Genomic DNA, 20,776 nt, shown 5'->3' with positions numbered 1-20,776 from the left:
ATTAATTCTGAAGCCCCCTTGCAGTGTCAACATGAGATTAAGAAAGGGCTGAATTGAGTAACTCAGTGAAAATGTTATGGATCAATAAACTGAAAAAAAACCAGTAATGGTTTTAAGCCCATGAGAGCAACAGAGTTCTGGTTGCATTGTAAACATTGTGCTCTAAAGACAATGCCTCCCGATTTTTTTGTCAGTCTTTTGTCTCTTCCTTGTTACGCCTTTGAAAATATTTTAGCTTTTCTTCCAGGAAAAACAAATATGTAGGGCCCGGCGGCGTGGCCTAGCGGCTAAAGTCCTCGCCTTGAACGCGCCCCGGGATCCCGTATGGGCGCCGGTTCTAATCCCGGCAGCTCCACTTCCCATCCAGCTCCCTGCTTGTGGCCTGGGAAAGCAGTCGAGGACGGCCCAAAGCTTTGGGACCCTGCACCCGCGTGGGAGACCTGGAAGAGGTTCCTGGTTCCCTGCATCGGATCGGCGCGTACCGGCCAGTTGCGGCCACTTGGGGAGTGAAACATCGGATGGAAGATCTTCCTCTCTCTCTCCTCCTCTCTGTATATCCGGCTTTCCAATTACAATAAAATCTTTAAAAAAAAAAAATATGTAGATATCTAAAATCTTGCATAAAGTTTTATGGAGGCCCATGGACTCTTAGACCCCCGTCTGTGGCTTCAAAGCCCATATATGACCTCAGATTAAAAATCTTCATGAAGTGAGAGAGACCAGTTTTCAAACACCTGTTTAGCACTGCCCTTGGTGTGGGTTGGGAATGGAAGGAATATAAATGACTACAGCATAACTCATACCCTCAAAGTAGAGTAAACTAACGATTCTGAATTTGGTGTTACCAGGGGAATAGCATAGAGGAAACTGGGTAGTAGACAGATGGAAAAATGAAAAGAGAAAATTGGGAAATACAACTAATAAATGTGTTAGGATTAGTATCATTATTGAGTGATGGAAAGCCCCAAATAATTGTGTCATAAACAAGATAGTTTGTTTCCCTTACACATAAATTACCAGGTGGCCATTCGGGTCACAATCTGGCTGACCACTGTGTCCATCCTGTGGTGTGGCTCCTCAACTCTGTGATCTGAGGTGGCATTGATTTCCTGGGCATGGGGTGAGGAATGTAAATTAGACAAAGAACCACCAACGGTCACATAATCACTGCCTCTTAAGGAAGTTTCCAGCATCTACTATACAGCGGTTCCACTGACAAGCAACTTCTGTGATAGAGCTTGGTCACAGCTACACCCGCCTGCCAAGGCAGTTGGACAGTGTCCATCTGAAAATGTAATTCCTGTGGAAGAAGATGGTTCATTCTCACAAATAAATATAAATTGAAATAGGAAACTATTGCTACTATATTTGTAAGGATTGTATTACCACTCAAATGGTCTTTACAAGTGTGTATCCAAGAGGCATCTCAGCTGCTTTACCAAATGCCCAGCGCCCCCGCCACCATGCTCAGAGCTGCCATTTCTTCTGCATCCATGCTGCTCTCAGTTGAACACGTTAAACCTTCCTGCCTGCAGCGGGAAAGAGAGGTAAGCCCACAGTATGGTGGCTGGCCTGCTTGAACGGCAGCACCAAGCCCTTTCTACTTGACTTGCAGGTCACAGAGCCTCTCATCTCCCTCTGGTCAGGTGTAGTCAGGCCCTTGCTGCTCTCAGAGTAGCTCCTACCTGCAAAGGGTTTCTAATTGTTTTCCATTTCCTGGGCTTAGCGCCGAAGTAGGGCAAAACATAGCAACTTTTCTCAAGACAGATCTGCAGAAAACCATCTTGCCCTCACTCCGGACTACACCCCATCTCCAACCTAGGGTCTCTATTCTAGTCTAGGGGTGGAGAGGGAGTCACAGTAGCAGGCGGAGTTATGATACACTTTCATTCCATGAATCTGGTCAGCCCAGGATATTAATGCAAGACCAAAGTTACTTCTGTGTCTTTCGCGGCTCTGATTGTGGCATCCTTTGCTGTGAGATACTAGAGAGAGAATGACAAGCCAGAAGGGCTGGAGAGAAAAGCATGTCATACCTTTTCAAGCTCCTGTATTTCTGCCAGTGCTACCCCTTTCATCTGAAATTTTCTTCTCTTTTTCAGTCAGTTCACTTCTACTCCCTCCTAGCTGGATGGGTAGTTAAGAACGTAAGTTTTCTAACTTACATGTCTCTGTTGCAGTGAGGAAATTACTGGTGCCTACTTCACAACTCTAGCGAGGTGTATCTGTTAACATGTGTAAGACAATCAGACAGTATGTATCAACAGAGTAAGGGAAAAATAAATGGCAGTTGCAGCTTTGTTCCTGTTGTCTTCATCATCTTCGTTATTACCCTTTAATACTCACCTGCTAATAGAAGTCTTCTCTGATGTAAGATCTAGCATATCTTTTTGCTTAATAATACGCTGTACATGTCTCTTTCATGGCACTGACTATGTGGTATCTCGTTTATTCGCTTGTGTTCTTGACTGAAATCTTTTACTTCTGTAAACAAATAGCGCCTCCTAAAAGAAAAAATGAAACTCCCACAGTGTACAGGAATGCATCAGATTTCAGAAAGGGTCCTGTGTGTGTATCCTAAGAAGGAAGAAGGTGAGAAGTGCTGGGGAGGGTCAGTCCAGGAACGTAGGTTCCCCAGACCTGATGGGCCTTTCTCATGGGGCTCTCAAACGCATACCCTCCCTCCAAGCCTTTTGAACACATCCACAAAGGCCCTTTTACTACAGAGACTTATGCTTAGCAAGGCATCTTGTCTGGCTATCAAGAAGAAAATCACAAACTGTGGTCATGAGCCACACTTTGAGGAGTCGGACTCAGATATGAAAAAGATGTTGTAAGAAAAAAAAAGTGTGTAACAGAGATCCTTGGATTATATAAGTCTTCCTGAGTCTTGTTTGGTAATTTGCATTATTTGAGAGATTTGTCCATTTTGTCTGAAATATAAAAAAAATTTTAAAGATTTTTTTAAAGATTTATTTTATCTTTTCATTGGAAAGGCAGAGAAGAAGAAGGAAAGACAGGGAGAAAGATCTTTCATCCTCTGGTTCACTCCCCAAGTGGCCACAATGGCCAGAGCTGAGCTGATCCAAAGCCAGGAGCCAGGAGCTACTCAGGTCTCCCACATGCGTGCAGGGTCCCAAGGCTTTGGGCTGTCTTCTTCTTGTGGCTTTCTCAGACCACAAGCAGGGAGCTGGAAAGGAAGTGGAACAGCCGAGATATGAACCGGTGCCTATATGGGAGCCGGCAAGATGCAAGGCAAGGATTTAGCCACTAGGCTTTTGTGCCGGGCCCCTGAAATATCAAAGATTTTTAAATACTACCTTCATAGTATTTTCTTATTAGCTCTGTTGCAGAAGAACCGGCTGGTGATACCCCAACCATATTCCTGACAGTGACAATTTATGTCTTTTCCTTTTTCTGATAAATCTAGAACCTTCTCAGCTTCATTGTTGTTGAAGAGTCAGCCAACATTATGTTTGAATGATTTTTTTTCTCTATTGTTATCTGGTCTTTTAAAAATGTCATTAATATATACTCTTCTATTTTATTACATTCTTTCATTTGTCTACTTTGTTTATTTTACAACCTTCTTCAAGGGGAAGCATATATTACTTACTGTAGAACTTCTTTAATAATAAAAGAATAAAATAAAAGAATAAAATAAAAGTTAAAATATTCCTCTGTGTACTGATTTACTGCATTTTACCAATAGTTGTATATGCTTCCAGTTGCATTGATTTCAAAATATTTTCCATTTCTTTTATAACTTTTTCTTTGGATAATGGAATGTTTACATGCATGTGTTTTACTTTACAAATATTTGAGTAATAACAAAAATGTCTTTTATGGATCTCTTTTTTTAATTGCAAAATACACAAAGAGAAAGAAAGAAAAGATGGACGCAGTCCCTCAACCGCCAGCTCACTCCTCGGAGGGCTGGACCAGGCTGAAACTGGGCACTGGGAACTCAGTCTTGGTCTCCCAAGTGAGTGGCTTTGGACCCCAGTACTTGAGCCCTCACTGCCTCCCATGGTCTACATTAGCAGGAAGCTAGAATTGGAAGCAGGCTGGGGCTCACATCCGAGCCCTCAGATGCAAGAAACAGGCATGTCAAATGGCATCTTAATTGTGGTGCCAAATGCCCTCTCCAGACTTCTAATCGCATTTCGGTATAGTAAGAGAATACATTCTATACGACACTGATCGCCTCAAAGTTTTTGGAATCTGTTTTATGGCCCAGAATATATGGGCACAATTTAACGGTCAACTTAGTTGATGCCTTTTTTTTTTTTAAGATTGTCTATATCCCCACTGGCGTTCTGTCTGTATGGTTTATTAGTTCCTGAGGAAGGGGTTTTAGTTCTCTTCAGTTAGAATTCGTGAATTTGTCTTTTTTTCTGGGGTTTGTCTTTGTTTTGTGTGTTTGGGAGCTCTTGGAATCAGATACATGCATATTTGGGTCTGTTATATCATTTTAATGAATTAATATATTATTGTTAGGCAGGACTGCTGTTTATTTCTGCCAGGGTTCTAGGTTCTGAATTTTTTTTTTTTTTAGTGCCAATATGTTCATTCCACTTGATTACTGTTTGTGTGCTACATCTTTTTTCATGTTTTTAACTTTAACGCTTAAAATATTTTCAGCTTGAAAACGTGATGTAGTATACATCTTACTTTTAAATCCAATCTAACTATATTTGTGAATTTGTTGGAGTTTTCATATCATATATATATTACACTTTATTTCTACTATTCCCTCATTAGACATACCTCTTTGTTATTGGTTGGTTGTTAGTTGTGGATCTAAGTTTTAGAACATGATTTTGAATTACAGTCTGCTAACACCTAACATTATGCAAGTTCCTGTAAAATGAGAAATCCTTAATAAGAATGTTGTTGGAGGTCCAGCTTTGTGGCATAGCAATAAAGTTCCTGCCTACAATACCGGAACCCTGGTCAGGTCCCAGCTACTCTATTTCTGATCCAACTCCCTGCTGATGGCCTGGAAAAAGCAGCAGAAGATGGCCCAAGTGCCTCAGCCTGGCACCCACGTAAGAGACCCCTGTGACACTCCTGGCTCCTGTCTTTGGCTTGTCCCAGTCCTGACATTGAAGCCATCTGGAAAGTGAACCGGAAGATGAAAGATCTCTGTCTCTCCCTTTGTAACTCTGCCAAATGAATAAATAATTTTTTTTAAATCCTTGAATTTCAGATTCTTCTCGTATTACTATACATATTATAATCTCCAGGAAATAGCGTTTATTGCTGTTGCTTGTAACACTCATATTTTGGAAACTGTTTAAATGCAAATGAAAGGTAATTTCTATTTGCTCACACATTCTCTCTGTCAATGCCATTTATTGCTTCCAGCTCAGCCAGGTTCCCATTTGGCTCTACTGTCCATCTGCCCAAACAACTTCTGATTCACTATCTCTGAAGAATATTTTCCTGAGTATGTAGCTTTATATTCACAGAATTTTTTCAATACTTTAAAGATTTATTAGCTGTTTCTGACTTCCACGATTTCAGATGGGAAATGCTCAGTCATTTTTGTCTATTCCACTTATCTGTTTTCTCTGACTGCTTCTAAGATTCTATCTTTATTTCTGTTCTTTACAGTTTTATTATACTGAGCCTTAGATGTGGTTTCCTCTGTGTTTATCTTGTTTTTGCTCAGAAATCTTTGGGAATTGTGGTTTTAAATTTTTTTTTCAGTTTGGAAAATTTTCAGCCATTGTGTTATCAATTTTTTCCACAAACCTCCTCTCTTGGATATAATTATACATATGTTAGATCATGTGGCGTTTTTTCCAAGATTACTGAACTTGTTCATTATATTTAGCTTTGGTCTCTGGGGGTCATTAGATATCTAAATGCTATTTTTTGGGTCAATTCCTAATTTCTGTTTCAGCACCTAAGATGCTTAAATATTGTCATTTGTACTAAATTAAAAAGCTGGACAAGCTGGAGAAAATCAGTGAATCTTCCTATGGGTGTCAAAAAGACAAGCTTACAGGAAAGCTGGTGCCTCATGCTAGAACTGTCATGTGGCCAACTGGAAACCATGGGCAGTAATGTCTGTAAGAGCCAGCTGCCAGCAGAGGAAGGCCTGAGCTGCACCTGGTGGATCACTGGAGGTTCAGTGTGGACGGTCTCAGAGGTCAAATGAAGGAGCCTGGGTAGATCCTCACAGCCAGTGTTGGAGGAGCCCGTCTTGTCTGACCAGGAAGGGCACAAGTGGCTGCTCTGAAATTCCCCAGAGTGTATTGCCACCCTTAAGAAGACCTGGCCTCTAGAGAAACTGTGTTACCACAGGGTTTTCAGAGCTCAACAGGTCTGGGGATGGCAAATAACCAACTACATCCTAATTTGGGGAAAATGAAATCGGCAACCACAGTTGCTTCTAACCATCCTGTTAAAACTAAGAGGGAAAAAAGGTGAAAAGCACTGGGAAAGTCCCATTCCAGGGCCACAGGCTCACCTGGCCTGAGGGACCCTTCTCATGGGGCTGTCAAATACATGCCCTCCCTCCACACCTTACGGACACACCACTAAAGGCCATTTTACTGCAGGGTTTTATCCCTTGCAAGCCATCATGTCTGGCTGTCAAGAGGAAAATCGTAAGGCCTACTGAAAATCATAAGCCACAGTTTGAGAAGACAACAGACTCGAATATGAGAGAGATGTTGGAGTGATCACAGCAGGAATTTAAAACAGCCGTGTTTAATATGCCACAGTAAGCAAAGACTAAGGCAGGTTGTTGCCAGTAGACCTGACCTGCAAGCAATTTTAAAAACAATCCATTAGAGAGAATAATGATCACACGATACTCTACAATCTGCTTCAAAAGATACAGGAAGAAGGAATACTATAGAACTCAATAACAAAACCAGGCAAAAAAAAAAAAAGTACTCAGCTATAAATCCAACAAGACATGTGCTACATTTATATGAGAAAAACTATAAGACTGTATGAAAGCAATGAAAAAAACTGAATAAATCAAAGAAAAACTAAATGATAATTTACCTCATTTGTCCCCACCCCCTTTTTCTAGATTATACTAGGGTACTTTCCATTGCTGGGTCTCCTACAGCAGATTTTCCTACATACTGTCCAGTTTTCTAGATTTAATTTTTTTTGAAGATCTGTTTAACAGTGAGAGAGAGATTTCCTGTTCTCTGGTTCACTCCCCAGATGCCTGCCGCAGCCAAGGCATGGCCAAGCTGAAGCCAGGAGTCCCTGGCAACCACCCAAGATCTTGAGCCATCAGTGCTGCTGCCCAGCCTGCACGTTAGCAGGTGGCTCGAGGGAAGACAGAGGCACCAGGACTTCGAACCAGACTCTGAAACATGGGGTGCAGGTCTCCCTAGCAACATCTCAGCTACCCAAACCACGCCTAGAGGCACCCAAACCAGCTTCTAGATGCTCACTCTGACAGATAAAAACTGGCACCAGTTACTCCATCGTGGCCAAAGTGAAAGGTCATGACTTTTATTGAAGCTTGGCAAGTTTGTACTTTTGAGGTAATATACAGAAAATTTTCAAGTTTGGATGTCCTGAAATGTTTGTGTGATTTTTTAAAAAGAGATTTGTTTATTTTTGTTGGAAAGTCAGATATACAGAGAAGAGGAAAGACAGAGAAGATCTTCAGTCTACTGATTCACTCCCCAACTGGCCCCAACAGCTGAAGCTGAGCCAGTCCGAAGCCAGGAGCCAGGAGCCTCCTCCAGGTGCCCCATGCCAGTGCAGGGTTCCAAGGCTTTGGGCCGTCCTCAGCCACCTTCCTGGGCCACAAGCAGGGAGCTGGATGGGAAGTGGAGAACTGGTGCTTGCAAGGCGAGGACTTTAGCCACTAAGCTACCACGCCAGGCCCTGTCCTGAGATGTTTTAAAAAGTAATATAAATATGTGTTATGAATTCTCTGACTACTCTTGTTGCTAGCATGGTGCGTATTTATATCAAGTTAGCCATATTCACAGTGTTTCAAGAATTTCAAATTGATGTCTTCAGAGGTTTTGAGCATAAACCACTGCATCATAATCTGAGCTTTATGGCATGTTTTAAGAAACTGAGAAGCATCCTTGCTTTCTTTCATCCAAAAAAACAAATATGTTATTCAGAAACTTCCACTATTATGTTTTAAAGAGATTTACCTTTTTATGTTCTGAGTTTCCCTTAAACATAATTCTTTTGGAGAAATCTCCTAATGTCTGATCCTTCATGGTTGGGTAGAAGGAGATGGGAAAACAGGAGGTGAGATGCTTCTCTGAACAAGACATAGGGTAAAGTACCTGGCAAGAAAAGGTCAAGATGGTGGCCAGCCTTCTACACTTGCTTTCCAAGTAAGTTTTCATAGGAATTATGTAAAGTGTTCCACAAATAGCGTTGTTCTGAGGAAGTCTCCCTAGAAAAGCAGAGACCTGAGTTCATGTTGGAAGGGAGAAGGGCAGAGCCAGTCACTAATGGGAGCAGAAAGAAAAGGAAAACCAAAAACAACAGTTAGACCAGCACAGCCACTACCGGCAAAAAAGCATCTGCCTTTTCAGAACCATGGCTTTCTCCTCTGCTCTTGTTGCACATCTGTTCGGGCCTGGTGGCAGGTTGTTGGATGAAAATTGTGATTTTGTACAGAAATGATAACTGTAGAAGTAAGGCTTGATTTCAAGCAACTAAGTCTAACTTAATTTTTATGTGTGGAAATAAAATGCACAGTCCATACTTCCTGAGAAAGTATTCAAAAAATGCTTTAGGGACAGTTGGCCTGGTAAATTAGCTATGAATTCAACCACACTACATGGTAAACTTTATTTGGTAAGGCGTTAAACCTTTTTACTGTAATGTAAATTTGAAGATGTTATCTTAAAACTAATATATATATATGCATATATATATATATAATACAGAAAAAAGGGAGGGTTGAAGTGAGGGAGAGAAAAGGAATATCATTTTATTTTTAGAATTGTGTCTACAAGCTATTGAATCTGTTGAAAACTAAATATATTTTTTAAAAAGCACATAAAATTGCGTTCTGAAAAAAAAAATGTTGTAGGGACAATTGGCATGGTACATTAACTAGGAATTTTAACCATACGAGACAAAAGCTTTTTGGATTCATTTAAGATGCTTCAGAAATTCAGACAACAGCCTCAACAGTTAATAAATTAATTTCAGTTACTCTCCTGTTTCTCCAGATTCTTGATTCTTTCCCCATGAAGCTGTTAGCAAATTCTAGAGGTGCTTACTTACATTTTAGAAACTTGTCTCCTTTTGGGTTTGGCCTGGGCCACTCCAAGTGAGCTGGAATCCTGGCACTCAGGCTGTTTTTCCATATTCTCCTCTTTCTGTCTTACCTAGATTAACGTCTTGGACCTGAGCCTATTCCTCTCATCTTCCAGCTTCTCTTCCATCATCCTCATTCTCAGCTGATTAATCTTTCTTCTGCTTCCTGGAGACAGTGGAAGCAGAACTCCCCTATACCCCAAGTCATTTACAAAGGCCCTTCCTAGTGAAGGTCATCTCTTCCCCTGATGCCCAGGTTGCTCTAGCAAAATGCCAGAAAGCATGTGGCTTAAACAATGGAAATGGATTCCCTCACAGTTCTGCAAGCCAGAAGTCCAAGATTAAGTTGGCCTCTGGATTGCTTCCCTGCAAGGTCTCTCTTGTTGCCTTTTCACTGTGTCCTGACACAGCCTTTGCTCTGGGGATGGAGAAGCAGAAAGACCGAGTATCTGTTTCTCTTCCTATAATGATAAGGATTCTGTCGGAGTATGCACCCACCCTTGGGACCCCATTTAACCTCAGGGACCTCTTTAGCAGCCTTGTCTCCAAACAAAGACACATTGGGAGTTAGGAGCTTTCTCACAGGAATTGTGGGTGGGAGGACTATTGAGTCTGAAACGCAGGTCCTCAGCCTTATTCTAGTGTCTGCAGTAAATCTCAAAAACTGTCTGTCATTCCCTCCTTTCTGCTTTCCCGTCAGCCTAAAAGCAGGCTGTGTCCTCAGGAGATGCACCTCCCTGCAGCTTCCGTTCCTCTCCTGTGGGGCAAAGCTCAGAACCAGCTGTCTGTGTTCTTCCTTTCCTCTCCTCCTCCCTTGGCTCCCTCTAATCCAACTTTCATCCCTGCTACTCCAGCAGAATGTGTTTCATCCATATAACCAATGACCTCCAAGTTGCCAAACTTAGGAGGTCATTTCTTAATTTTTGCATGACCTCGCAGGGGCACTCAACACAGGTGGCAGGACTTTAAAGCATGTTCTTCATTTTGCTTCAGGATCCCATGTTAATCTTGATTTCTCATCTCTCTGGCCCTTGTTCCTATGTGCCTTCCCACTGTCTTAACATTTGCAGGCCTGACCCTAAGTACTGTTAGACCCCTTTTTAAAAAATATTCATTCCTTTTCTTGAGATCTCCCCCAGTAGCACGTTTTTATCATGTACATTCCACTGATTTCTGAATCCATTAAACTCAACACTTGGGTGCCCAAGCACTAACCGTCTAATAGGTGTCTCCATGTTCAGTCTTTGTACAACCTGCCACCTCTTTTTCCTGCCAAAATCTGTTCCACTCGTGCTTTCGTCTTGTCAAATACAGCATCATATTTGTAGTTGCATCGGATAAAAATCTTGAAGTCGGGGCTGGTGTTATGGTGCAGCATGTAAAACTGCTGGCTGCAACTCTGACATGCCATTTCACTGCAACTCCGACATGCCATTTCACTGCAACTCCAGCATGCCGTTTCACTGCAACTCCGACATGCCATTTCACTGCAACTCCAGCATGCCGTTTGACTGCAACTCCAGCATGCCGTTTGACTGCCAGTTCAAGTCCAGGATGCTCTACTTCTGATCCAGCTCCCAGCTAGTATGTCTGGGAAATCAGTGGAAATGGATCCAAATTCATGGGCCCTTCCCACTTGGGAGACCCTGAGAGAACCTTCTGTTTCCTGGCTCCTTTCCTTGGTCTGGCCTAGCCCCAATTTTGATCATCTGGGAAATGAACCAGTGAATACAACATCTGTGTGTGTGTGTGTGTGTGTGTGTGTGTGTGTGTGTGTTAGATGGGGTGGGTGGGTGTGCTGGGTGGGTGGCTGTGCCTCGCTCTCAGTATGTAACTCTGCCTTTCAAAAATTAAATGCATTGTTAAAAGATTTATTTGTTTTTCTTAAAAAGGCAGATTTACAGAGAGAAGGAAATACAGAGATATTCTGTCTGCTGATTCACACCCCAAGGGCCTCAATGGCTGGAACTGAGCCAATCTGAAGCCCGTAACCAGGAGCTTCTTCTGGGTCTCCCACATGGCTTCAGGGTCACAGGGCTTTGGGCCGTGTTTTGCTGCTTTCCCAGGCCACAATCAGGGCGCTGGATGGAAAGTGTAGCACCCAGGACATAAACTGGTGCCCATATGGGATCCCAGCAGATGCAAACTGAGGATTTAACCACTGAGCCATAATGCCTTGCCAACAAATGTAATTTTTTTAATCTTGAAAACATCCTAAAATCATTGTTTCATATTGTTTGGCACATCCAGTTGATTCTACTTAAAATTGTTCTCCAAATCTGACCCCTTCATGCCACCCTTCTGTTCCCCATATTTGATTTTTTGCAGTACCTTCCAACTAGCTTCTTTGCTTAAGTCTTGCTCTAAGCAATAGCTAGAACTAGCTTAACAATACTCAAGTAAAATAAAGGATATCACCTTTACTGAAAGCCCTTGAGTCACTCTCCATTTTGTTTACATTACAAGGCCTAGCTGTTAAACTGCCACTTTGGGGCACCTGTAACCCCACATTGGAATGCCAGGGCTCAAGTCCTGGCTTCCCTGCTGATACCAGCTTCCTACTAGTGCCCAGCCTGGGAGGAGTCTGCAGGTGATGGCTCTGTTAGCTGGGTTTGTCCCATTCGTATGGGAGACCTGAAGGTTGAGTTGTCCTTTCCTGGCTTCAGCCTGGCCTAGCCCTGCTGTTGTGGGCAAAGGGGAGTAAACTAGCCAGTTGGAGATTCTCTGTCTCTTTACCTCTAAAATGAACAAGTAAATACACAAACTTTAGAAGTCAGGTTCCTTGCCATTACACACAGTATCAGGCAGGACTGGCACCTGTTCTGTCTTGGACCTCACCTTTTCCAAGGGAAACTGAGCCAACCACGCTGGCCTCCTCACTATGTCTTGACCACGCTGTGTGTACCTCTGTCTCAGGACCTGCACTCCAATCCTTCCTCCTTCCTGGCATGCTCTTCCCTGGGGTGCACCATGCCGCTCTCTCTTGCAGATTTTTGCTCACGTTTCACACACACACCCACACACACACACACACACACACACACACCACCCATCCTGCCAGTTCTTAAGAACTCCTGCAGATTTTTTTAATTATAAAGAACTCTTTACCTTTCTTTGCTCTTCTCCCTTTCCTGCTTTATCCTTTTCTGTGGCACCTGCGCCACCTAACATACTATTTTTTTTAAGTTATTTTGTGTGCTCTGCAGGATAGATGTTTCATAAGGGTCAAGGGGGATTCCTGTCCTGTTCACTGTTGTTGTCCTGGCCACCTAGAATGGGAGTATGAGTGGACATTCGGTTGTAAGGGAGCTGGTGTGTTTGTGAGCTTTGACAGCTAGCTAGCCACACACTCATGCAAAGTAACTGTCAAACAGGCTTTTGTTCACTAACCCTCATCCCTAACACAACCTTTTAGGGAAAAGTTGAAATTATTGTATAATTTTATAGGGTTAATATTTCTTAAAGCTCTTAGAATAGCACCTAATATGGTGTAAGAGCTAGTATATATTATTTAAAACACACACCTCATATGTATTAAAGAAGCAATAAATACTTTTTCAACCATTCTTTCGTCACCACTGATAGAATGGTAACCAAGACCAATAAACCTCATGAGACTCCAAGTGGTCTTAATCTGTAATGAGAAGCGGCTTTATTAAGGGTGGAACTGGAATGGAGTCTGACAACTCAATAGAGACAGGTGGTGGTCACATGCCCTCTCTATCCTGGGCTAGGGGTTGGGGACACAACTATCCTTTATACTTATTGGCATTATATCAGGAAGTTTATGGAATAAACTAAGAAGTTGCTTTTGAACTGAAGTCCATAAAACATATGGTTAAGGAAAGGTAACCTCAGAGGTATCTGCAAAGGCTATGGAAACTAAAAATGATATGTATCATCTCCCGTTCACAAGGCAAACATTGATGTGCTAAGCGCTGGGTCGGTGTCGGGTGCGTTCTAGAGCCTCACAAACAGAGAGAGACAGAGGAAGTTAACCAGCAATTACCACGTCAGCCTTGCTACTAGGAGCGAGGTGTAGCCAGTGGGTGTTGAAAGCCCAGAATTGCTTCCTCATCCCATGTGTGATTTCAAAGAAAAGATGTCATTTGCTGCCAGTTAGACACAGTGAGTAGAACTCACTTGTTTATCCCCAGTCCTTGAGGAAATCCCATCATAGTGAATATAATAAAATTGAAAAAGGCATAAAATAGTGCTTTTTAACCTTGGCTGAACATTAAGATTCACTACAGAGATTTTTTTTTTAATCCCAGAGCCTTGGCTGAATTCAATCCACCTGTAGGATGGGACCCAGGCCTCAATGTATGTATTCTACAGGTTTTTCAAAGGGAACAAGAGGAGAAACAGTCATATACAGAGGAAATCAGCAGCACTATAGAGCTTGAGAAGGGCTGGTCCTGAAGTGGACTTATTGTACTGACAATACAAAAACCAAATGGCAAAAATAGTTGCTATTGGTGAGTTTAGAAAAAGCTTCAGCAATCAGAGGCACTGCTGTGGGGTAGCCTGGAGAACAGGATTGGTTGGAAATCTGTTTAAGGAGCAGTCAGATGCTGAGATTTGATCCCGTGACAGACTCTGACCCCATCCATGGATTTTTAGGAGCCACACGCAGGGATAGTGGAGGGGAAAAGTGAAGACAGGCTTACGTGAGGTTGGCCATCCTGACAGCTAGGAGCTCTTCACAAAACATCAGCCACCCAGCAGCACCTGGGAGGATGCAGTGCTAGGCAAAGTGGCCCAGGAGCCAAGTCCAATCGGATACTGACATGAGAGGGTCAGCTTGTGCGTGGTGCTTTTCAGCTGTCCTCAAACCTGTAAACACCAAATTCTAGTCAACTGTAGAGGGACTCACTTGAAAGAAGAAAGACTACCAGTGATCATCAGACTTTTAGGAGAGCATTTGATGAAAAAGACAAACATCAGAACAGTTTGGCAAAAAGGAACCATGAGGAGAACTCAGGAAAACACTCTAGGAAGCAGCAAAACGTGGTATGTGTGTGTGTGTGTAGAGTGATATTATAGACAGATAGGCCAATGGGGAGTGTGTATGAGGCATCACACCACATGCCTGAGCCCATGTCGGGCTCTCCTACCACGGGACAAGCCTGGCTTTACCACCACCTACCTGCATGAAGCTGCACATCACTGTGCCTCCGTTTCCTCATCTGTAAAAAGATGATGATACTGTTTAGTGAAGAAGAAAGAATTCTTGGAAATAACAAATACATTGACAGAATTCTTTTAAAATCCAGTGGATTTATTAAAGTAGAAGAAAAAAGCACCAATGAAAAATAAGAAGAGAAACACACATGATAAACATGGAAGTTACAACAGTCGGAGTTGAGAGACAGAGAAGACAGGGACAGGGCACAGGAAAGGGAAAGGGGACAGCAAACAGCGAGAGGGAGCAGAGGACATGATGAGAGTCATGGCCAGGATTTCCCAGAAACGAAAGACGAAAGCTCGGATTGCAAGGACCTCCTTGATGCTCACATGATTGGCAGGGAGAAGGCCGAGTCTAGGGCATGTCCCAGTGAAATTTCTGAATGCGGAGGGGTCAAGTGAAGCTCCCGAACACTTTCAGAGCAGAAAGCAGGTCACAAACAAAGGGCTGCCATTTGAGTGGCAGAGGAGACGATCAAGTTCTAACTTATTCTGGAAAGGCCACCCTTGTTCCTTGACATAGAAGTTCTTTGATTTAGACACATTTGTCACTTCAAGAACAGTAGCGCTTGTGGTAGAAACTGCAGGCCCGGCTCTGCAGAGTGAATGTCAAAACTCTCATGTCTGCTTTTGTCCAGAGGCTCCTGTCTCTTTTATTTTTAAGCTAAGGTGAAAGAGTGTTCAATTTACCTTCTTTCTTCCCTCCGCCTCCAGTTCCCGCCCCTCCTCTCCTTGCCCTCGCCTCTGTTCTCGCTTTCCCTAACTTTACCTTCTGAGCCTGCACGCTTTTGCTGTATCTATTTCTGTCTCTCCTTCTCCCTTTCTCTTGCTCCCCACAGAAGTCGTATTTGTCTAATAATTGGCAGGAGATTCTCTCTCTCTCTCTTTCCCCCCCTCTCTCTCTTTTTAGGCTTTTTAAGTGATGAATAGTTGGCTTTAGATCAAAGACAGGCCCTGTGGTTTTCTGGCTGCCCCAGAAGGGCGGCACAGCTGGCAGGTGTCCCAGCTGCCTGGTGATAGGCGTGTGGAAGAGATACCAAGCTCATAGGTCACTGTGTGTGTTCCTGTGCGTGTGTTTTTCAGGCCAACAGCAGGCTGAAGCAGATTGAGAAGGAATATACTCAGAAGCTTGCCAAATCCTCACAGGTAAGCAATGTTAAAAGAAACCAATTTCAAATCAAAACAAAAGCTAAAAGCGAAACTCCCTACAAAAGCCTTTGTACTTTAGACTTAACCTCCACGCTTCCCAGTGTTTCATGGCATAACATTCTGTTGTTGTATGAGCACATAAATAAAATATGATTTCCATATGCCAGTCAGATTAAACATTTTTAATTAAGCATATTGAGCCCTTTCAGCCAACACACACATACACACAAAGACAGGCACATGCTCAGATGTTGTAAAACCAGTCTGTACACTTGAGCAAGCCCAGACCGAGGCGTATCTCACAAGGATAGGAGACACACACCCACATTTGTGAGGTGAGCAGTTTGATACCATCTGAACCTTCTTACAACATTCCATTTCACGTCAAAACCTAAGGGCCGCTTAGCAACAAAATTCAAAATGACAACTAAGTCTAGATTCAATCAGCAGCTCTTGGGGAAGGAGAGCCGTGAGTTCCTACATCCTTATCGGACCCCGTGTTTTGATGATAGTTCCACTACAAGAAAGGACAATTGACCACTTGTCTGTACTTGAACTACAATGATCATAGGACTTTTCCTAAGTTGTTCAGTTTTGTTTTGTCCAGTGGCACCATTTAGGAATCTCAAGCATTCCTTGGTTATTCTAAAACAAATAAATACTAGTCGTCTTCATTTTGCAGGTGGATAAATTAAGCCTTTTGGTTTTGAGGGCATCATGTCTATGAATTTTAAAGTTGACTCATCTTAGCATTCTTACGTGTAGACAGTGCTTTGTGATAGCTGAAATTTATGCACATTTTATCAGTTATTTTTAGTAACAACAATGCAAAATAAATTTCAACTTTTGTAGGGCACCAACCCTATTGAGTCATTCAGTCCTCATTCACAACAACTGTTATTAGAAACTATTTTTGACCTCCTTTTGTCAGTTAAGGAAATGGAGACTCAGGTCAGATTACACAATTTGGTAATTGACCAAGCCAAGATCTACCCTGGATCTAACTTCAAAGTAGACATTTTGAACCTTGGTGCTGCCAGCTTGGCCCAATCCCTTACATATATTATTGTTGTTATTTGAAGGGAAGAGGGTGACAGAGATCTTCAGTCCCTGGATCTCCCCCAACAACGAGGGTTGTCCCAGGCGGAAGGAGAAGAGTAGGCTTTAATCCGGGTACCCCATGTAGGTGGTAGGGGCTCACCCACCTGGGCCATCGTCTGCTGCCTCCAGAGTGGATGTTAGCAGAAGCTGGATTTGGTAGGGGAGCCAGGAATGAAACCAAACACTCCAATATCCAATCCAGGCTTCCCAAATGGCACCTCAGCTGTTGTGACATATGCCTGTCCTTCCCTGAAGCTTTTGATGTGGCCAAACTTGGGTGATAGTAATTGTGAAAAAATCTTCAATTTACAGTTATTTCTGAAATTGTGCATGTTATATAATTCTCATCCTATGAGGAAAATATGAAAATCTTTGCCAAAATACAAGTCACAGGGTCTGTATATGAAATAGTGATTATGTCTTAAGTGTGAAAAGGACGTGGAGAAATACTCTTCTTAATCCACTGAAAAAAGATTCTTATAATCAAAATAAATCATTACTGCAGGAATGTCTAAACTTAGATCATGAAAAAAATCTCTAGCTGGCACAATCTTACATCCTGCTTATTTTGCTGTTTGATAACTGGAAAGAATAGGGTGGAGGTGAGGACAGTGGAGAAACTGAGAGAGATTTAAGATTGATAATAAACATACTTAAATAATGAGAGTGTAAACATGAGTATTTATCTAAAGGAATGTCTGAAGAAGCCCTATTAGGTGACATTAGAGCAAATTAAAGGTAAGTCAGTGTGGAGGAAAGCCCAAACTTTGGAGCATTGCATTTCAAAACTGACTATGCCACTCGTGTGACCTTGAGCGAGTTACCTGCCCTCTTTGGAATTCAGTTTCCTCATTTGTCAGACGAGGGAGTGGCACTTGCTTTACTTGTTTTAAGCTGTTGAGTAAAGCGATGCCAAAAATGTGTTTATTTTAGGGTGCCTCGTTAGTTTGTCATAAGCCCTGACAGTAGCAACCCTAAAATGACAATGGAGAAGAAACAGAAAGGGGAAGGAATGAAAAACGTCTGGAAAGGGGTTTCCTGGAAGTGCAGGAATTGATCAAATCTCCTTGCAGAATTTGGAGAGTTCTACGGTTACTACTTTCTGAAATAAAATCAGAAAGGAAAAAGAGAAGGAAGAAAAGCCAACCAGTAGCAGGAATTCTGTTCTGTAAGCATTGGGGGCAGTGTGACAGCAGAACAGAGAGCAGTGTTAGAAAAGGTATAGTAACATAACAAAAGATGCCCCATTCTTCTCCTAAAAGGGAGGATATGCCCTTACATTGATAATATTTTGTTTGCCTTTGTCTACATAAAAATATTTATACCTGTAAGTATGTGCACATTTAAATCTATTTGAGGGACGTTGGTCTGCAATGCCAGTCCGTTCAGATTAGTTTAAATAAACATCAAAAAACAAAACCATAGACTGACATTTTCTGTTTTCAAGTGATGGTTCCCTATTTTCCTCAACTCCTACCTCATCAAGCTGATAAGAATGTTGGAAGCAGAGTTGTTTAATTTTATTAGGTTTTTAGAAACATTTCTATCAAATTTGGCCCTGGTACAGTAGCTCAATTGGCTAACCCTCCACCTCCAAGTGCCAGGATCTTATGTGGTGCTGGTTTGTATCCTGGCTACTCCACTTCCCATCCAGCTGCTCCCTGATTGTGGCCCAGAAAGACAGAAAATGATAACCCGAATGTTTGGGAACCTACACCCATGTGGAAGACCCAGAAGAAGCTCCTGACTCCTGGCTTTGGATCAGCTTAGCTCTGGTCATTGTGGCCACTTTGGGGAGTGAACCAACACAGGGAAGATCTTTCTCTGTCTCTCCTTCTCTCTGTAAATCTTCTTTCCCAATAAAAATAAATCTTTTTTTAAGAATTTTTTCATTTTTATTGCAAAGTCAGACATACAGAGAGGAGGAGTGACAGAGAGGAAGATCTTCCATCCGATGATTCACTCCCTAAGTGACCACAATGGCTGTACCTGAGCTGAGCTGATTCGAAACTAGGAGCCAGAAGCTTCTTTTGCGTCTCCCATGCAAGTTCAAGCTCCCAAGGCTTTGGGCCGTCATCACCTGCTTTCTCAGGTCACAAGCAGGGAGCTGGAGAAGCGGGGCCAGCGTGATTATAACTGGCACCCATATGGGATCCTGGCATGTTCAAGGCGAGGACTTTAGCCACTAGGCCACCACACTGGGCCCTATAAAAATAAATATTAAACAACAACAACAACAACAAAAAACTCTGAGACAGAAGCACTGTTGCTTTAGAATTGCTTTCCTTAAAAAAACAAATATATATAAATATATGTGTGTCAAGTTAAAAAGGAAAGCAATAAATGCATAAACACATTAGTACTCAGAAAAGATTCAGGTTAAATTTGGAAAACATTTTAACTGTTTTCCTCTTGTAAGGGAAGTCACTTAATATATATGCTCCTTTCAAGCATTTAGGATCTAGTAACCCTTGAACACTAATCCTAAATGTACCTGAGGCCTGGTCCCCTTCTAAAATCCTCAGTATTCACTATGATGGCATATGTGCATCATGCCCCAAATAGCATTGCCATCCGAATAACATGCTTGTGCTTTTTGTCTCAAACCTATATATTCCTCTTGCCTTTTCAACTTGGATGCTGTTTTTCCATTCATTCCTGTGGCCTACTGACCATTTCTCAAAACAGGATATTGCCAATTTGCGAGAATATCCATGGGGTGTAGAGGCCAAAGCTGGAACTCCAGCAGAGCCTACTCACTGCCAAGGTGCTGACTTCCCTGCTGCCCCATGTAAAGTACCCACTGCCCAGGGCAGACAAGTAACTGCCATGTGTTCCACACGCTCCCAGCTTCATGTTCCTCTGCAGGGCACCGTGTCCAGGATCTGTTGTTGAACTTGTTTCATGAGGAGCTTCAGAGTTCATCCAACCTTCCTAAGTGTGGTTCATGAAAATCTCAAACTGCAGGTTGGAAATTTAGTGCCATAATTACATCCACTTGGGATGTGCACGTCTCATCTAGGAGTGCCTGATTTCAAACCCAGGCTCCGCCTTAAATTCCCGCTTCCTCCTAATGTATACCCTGGGAGGCAGCAGTAATGGCTCTGACACTTGGGTTCCTGAAAACCTGAAATGAGCTTTAGGCCCCTGGCTTCAGACCTGGCTATGTGGGCATTTGGTAGAATGAATCAATGAATGGAAGACTGTGTGTGTGTGTGTGTGTGTGTGTGTGTGTGTGTGTGTGTGTGTGAGAGAGAACAAATGGAAATAGATAAATACAAATTGTACAGACTTGAACTACACTACCATCTGAAAAACAACAGAATGATCTGAAGGTAAACTGTTCCCTGCTGTTTAGAATCCTACTCACTGTAAGATTTTCAGTAAGACCACTACCATTTATGCAGCGTGTTAATGGCTTAACACTTACTATTAACTGCTACAGCTTTTGTGGTTAGCATCAATCACAAAGAGCCCTTTTTTCTTTCTTAAAATACTAATTTTTAGTATCAATATAAAATGTTCTGATCCACTTAAACTAATTCAAGGTAAGTTGATGGTTTTAGCTATGATTCACTCAAAAGTGGAAAAACTTGATTGTGACTACATGTGATATCTTTCCTTTTTCTCAGAAACTGATGCATTGTTATTCTGTTAAAAGGCTAGGTTAACGCAATGTGATTTGCCATGTGATTACTTTTTCTTATTAATAATGATTATTGTTCCAATACTCAAAAGAGTTATTGAGTGCCAATCATGTGCACCATTTTCTTATATTTTAGCTCTACAACCAGCAGACTTTTTTAAAGAGTCACTCTTGGCTTCTTGCCCTAAAGCTTGTTAATCTGATTACATTATTGTGATTATTTTTCAATTTTAGATATTATATCATTTTTTTTAATTCCCTGACATTTTGCAGCCTTTCAATATCTGACTTCTCCATGTGTCTAACAGTCCATTTGTCCATCCAGGCAAGGCATTCCACCTGAGGAGTTTTGACATTCTCTCCTATGTATCACCTTCATGGGTTTAAACAACAGCTTTCCAAAGATACTCTCAT

General features: G+C 42.2%; 1 protein-coding gene across 5 annotated transcripts in view; it reads left to right on the top strand.

Annotated features, from left to right (window-relative positions):
* CEP112 (centrosomal protein 112) overlaps nucleotides 1-20,776 on the top strand; it is a 378,610-nt gene that overhangs the window by 269,796 nt on the left and 88,038 nt on the right. For all 5 annotated transcript variants that reach the window (XM_058675350.1, XM_058675351.1, XM_036496219.2 and 2 more), the window contains one exon: nucleotides 15,550-15,612. In XM_058675350.1, coding sequence (XP_058531333.1) covers nucleotides 15,550-15,612 — 63 coding nt within the window. The remainder of the gene's footprint in view (nucleotides 1-15,549; nucleotides 15,613-20,776) is intronic.

This window comes from Ochotona princeps, chromosome 17, assembly GCF_030435755.1.
Source record: "Ochotona princeps isolate mOchPri1 chromosome 17, mOchPri1.hap1, whole genome shotgun sequence".
Lineage (NCBI taxonomy): Eukaryota > Metazoa > Chordata > Mammalia > Lagomorpha > Ochotonidae > Ochotona > Ochotona princeps.
This window is presented reverse-complemented; position numbering and strand designations above follow the sequence as displayed.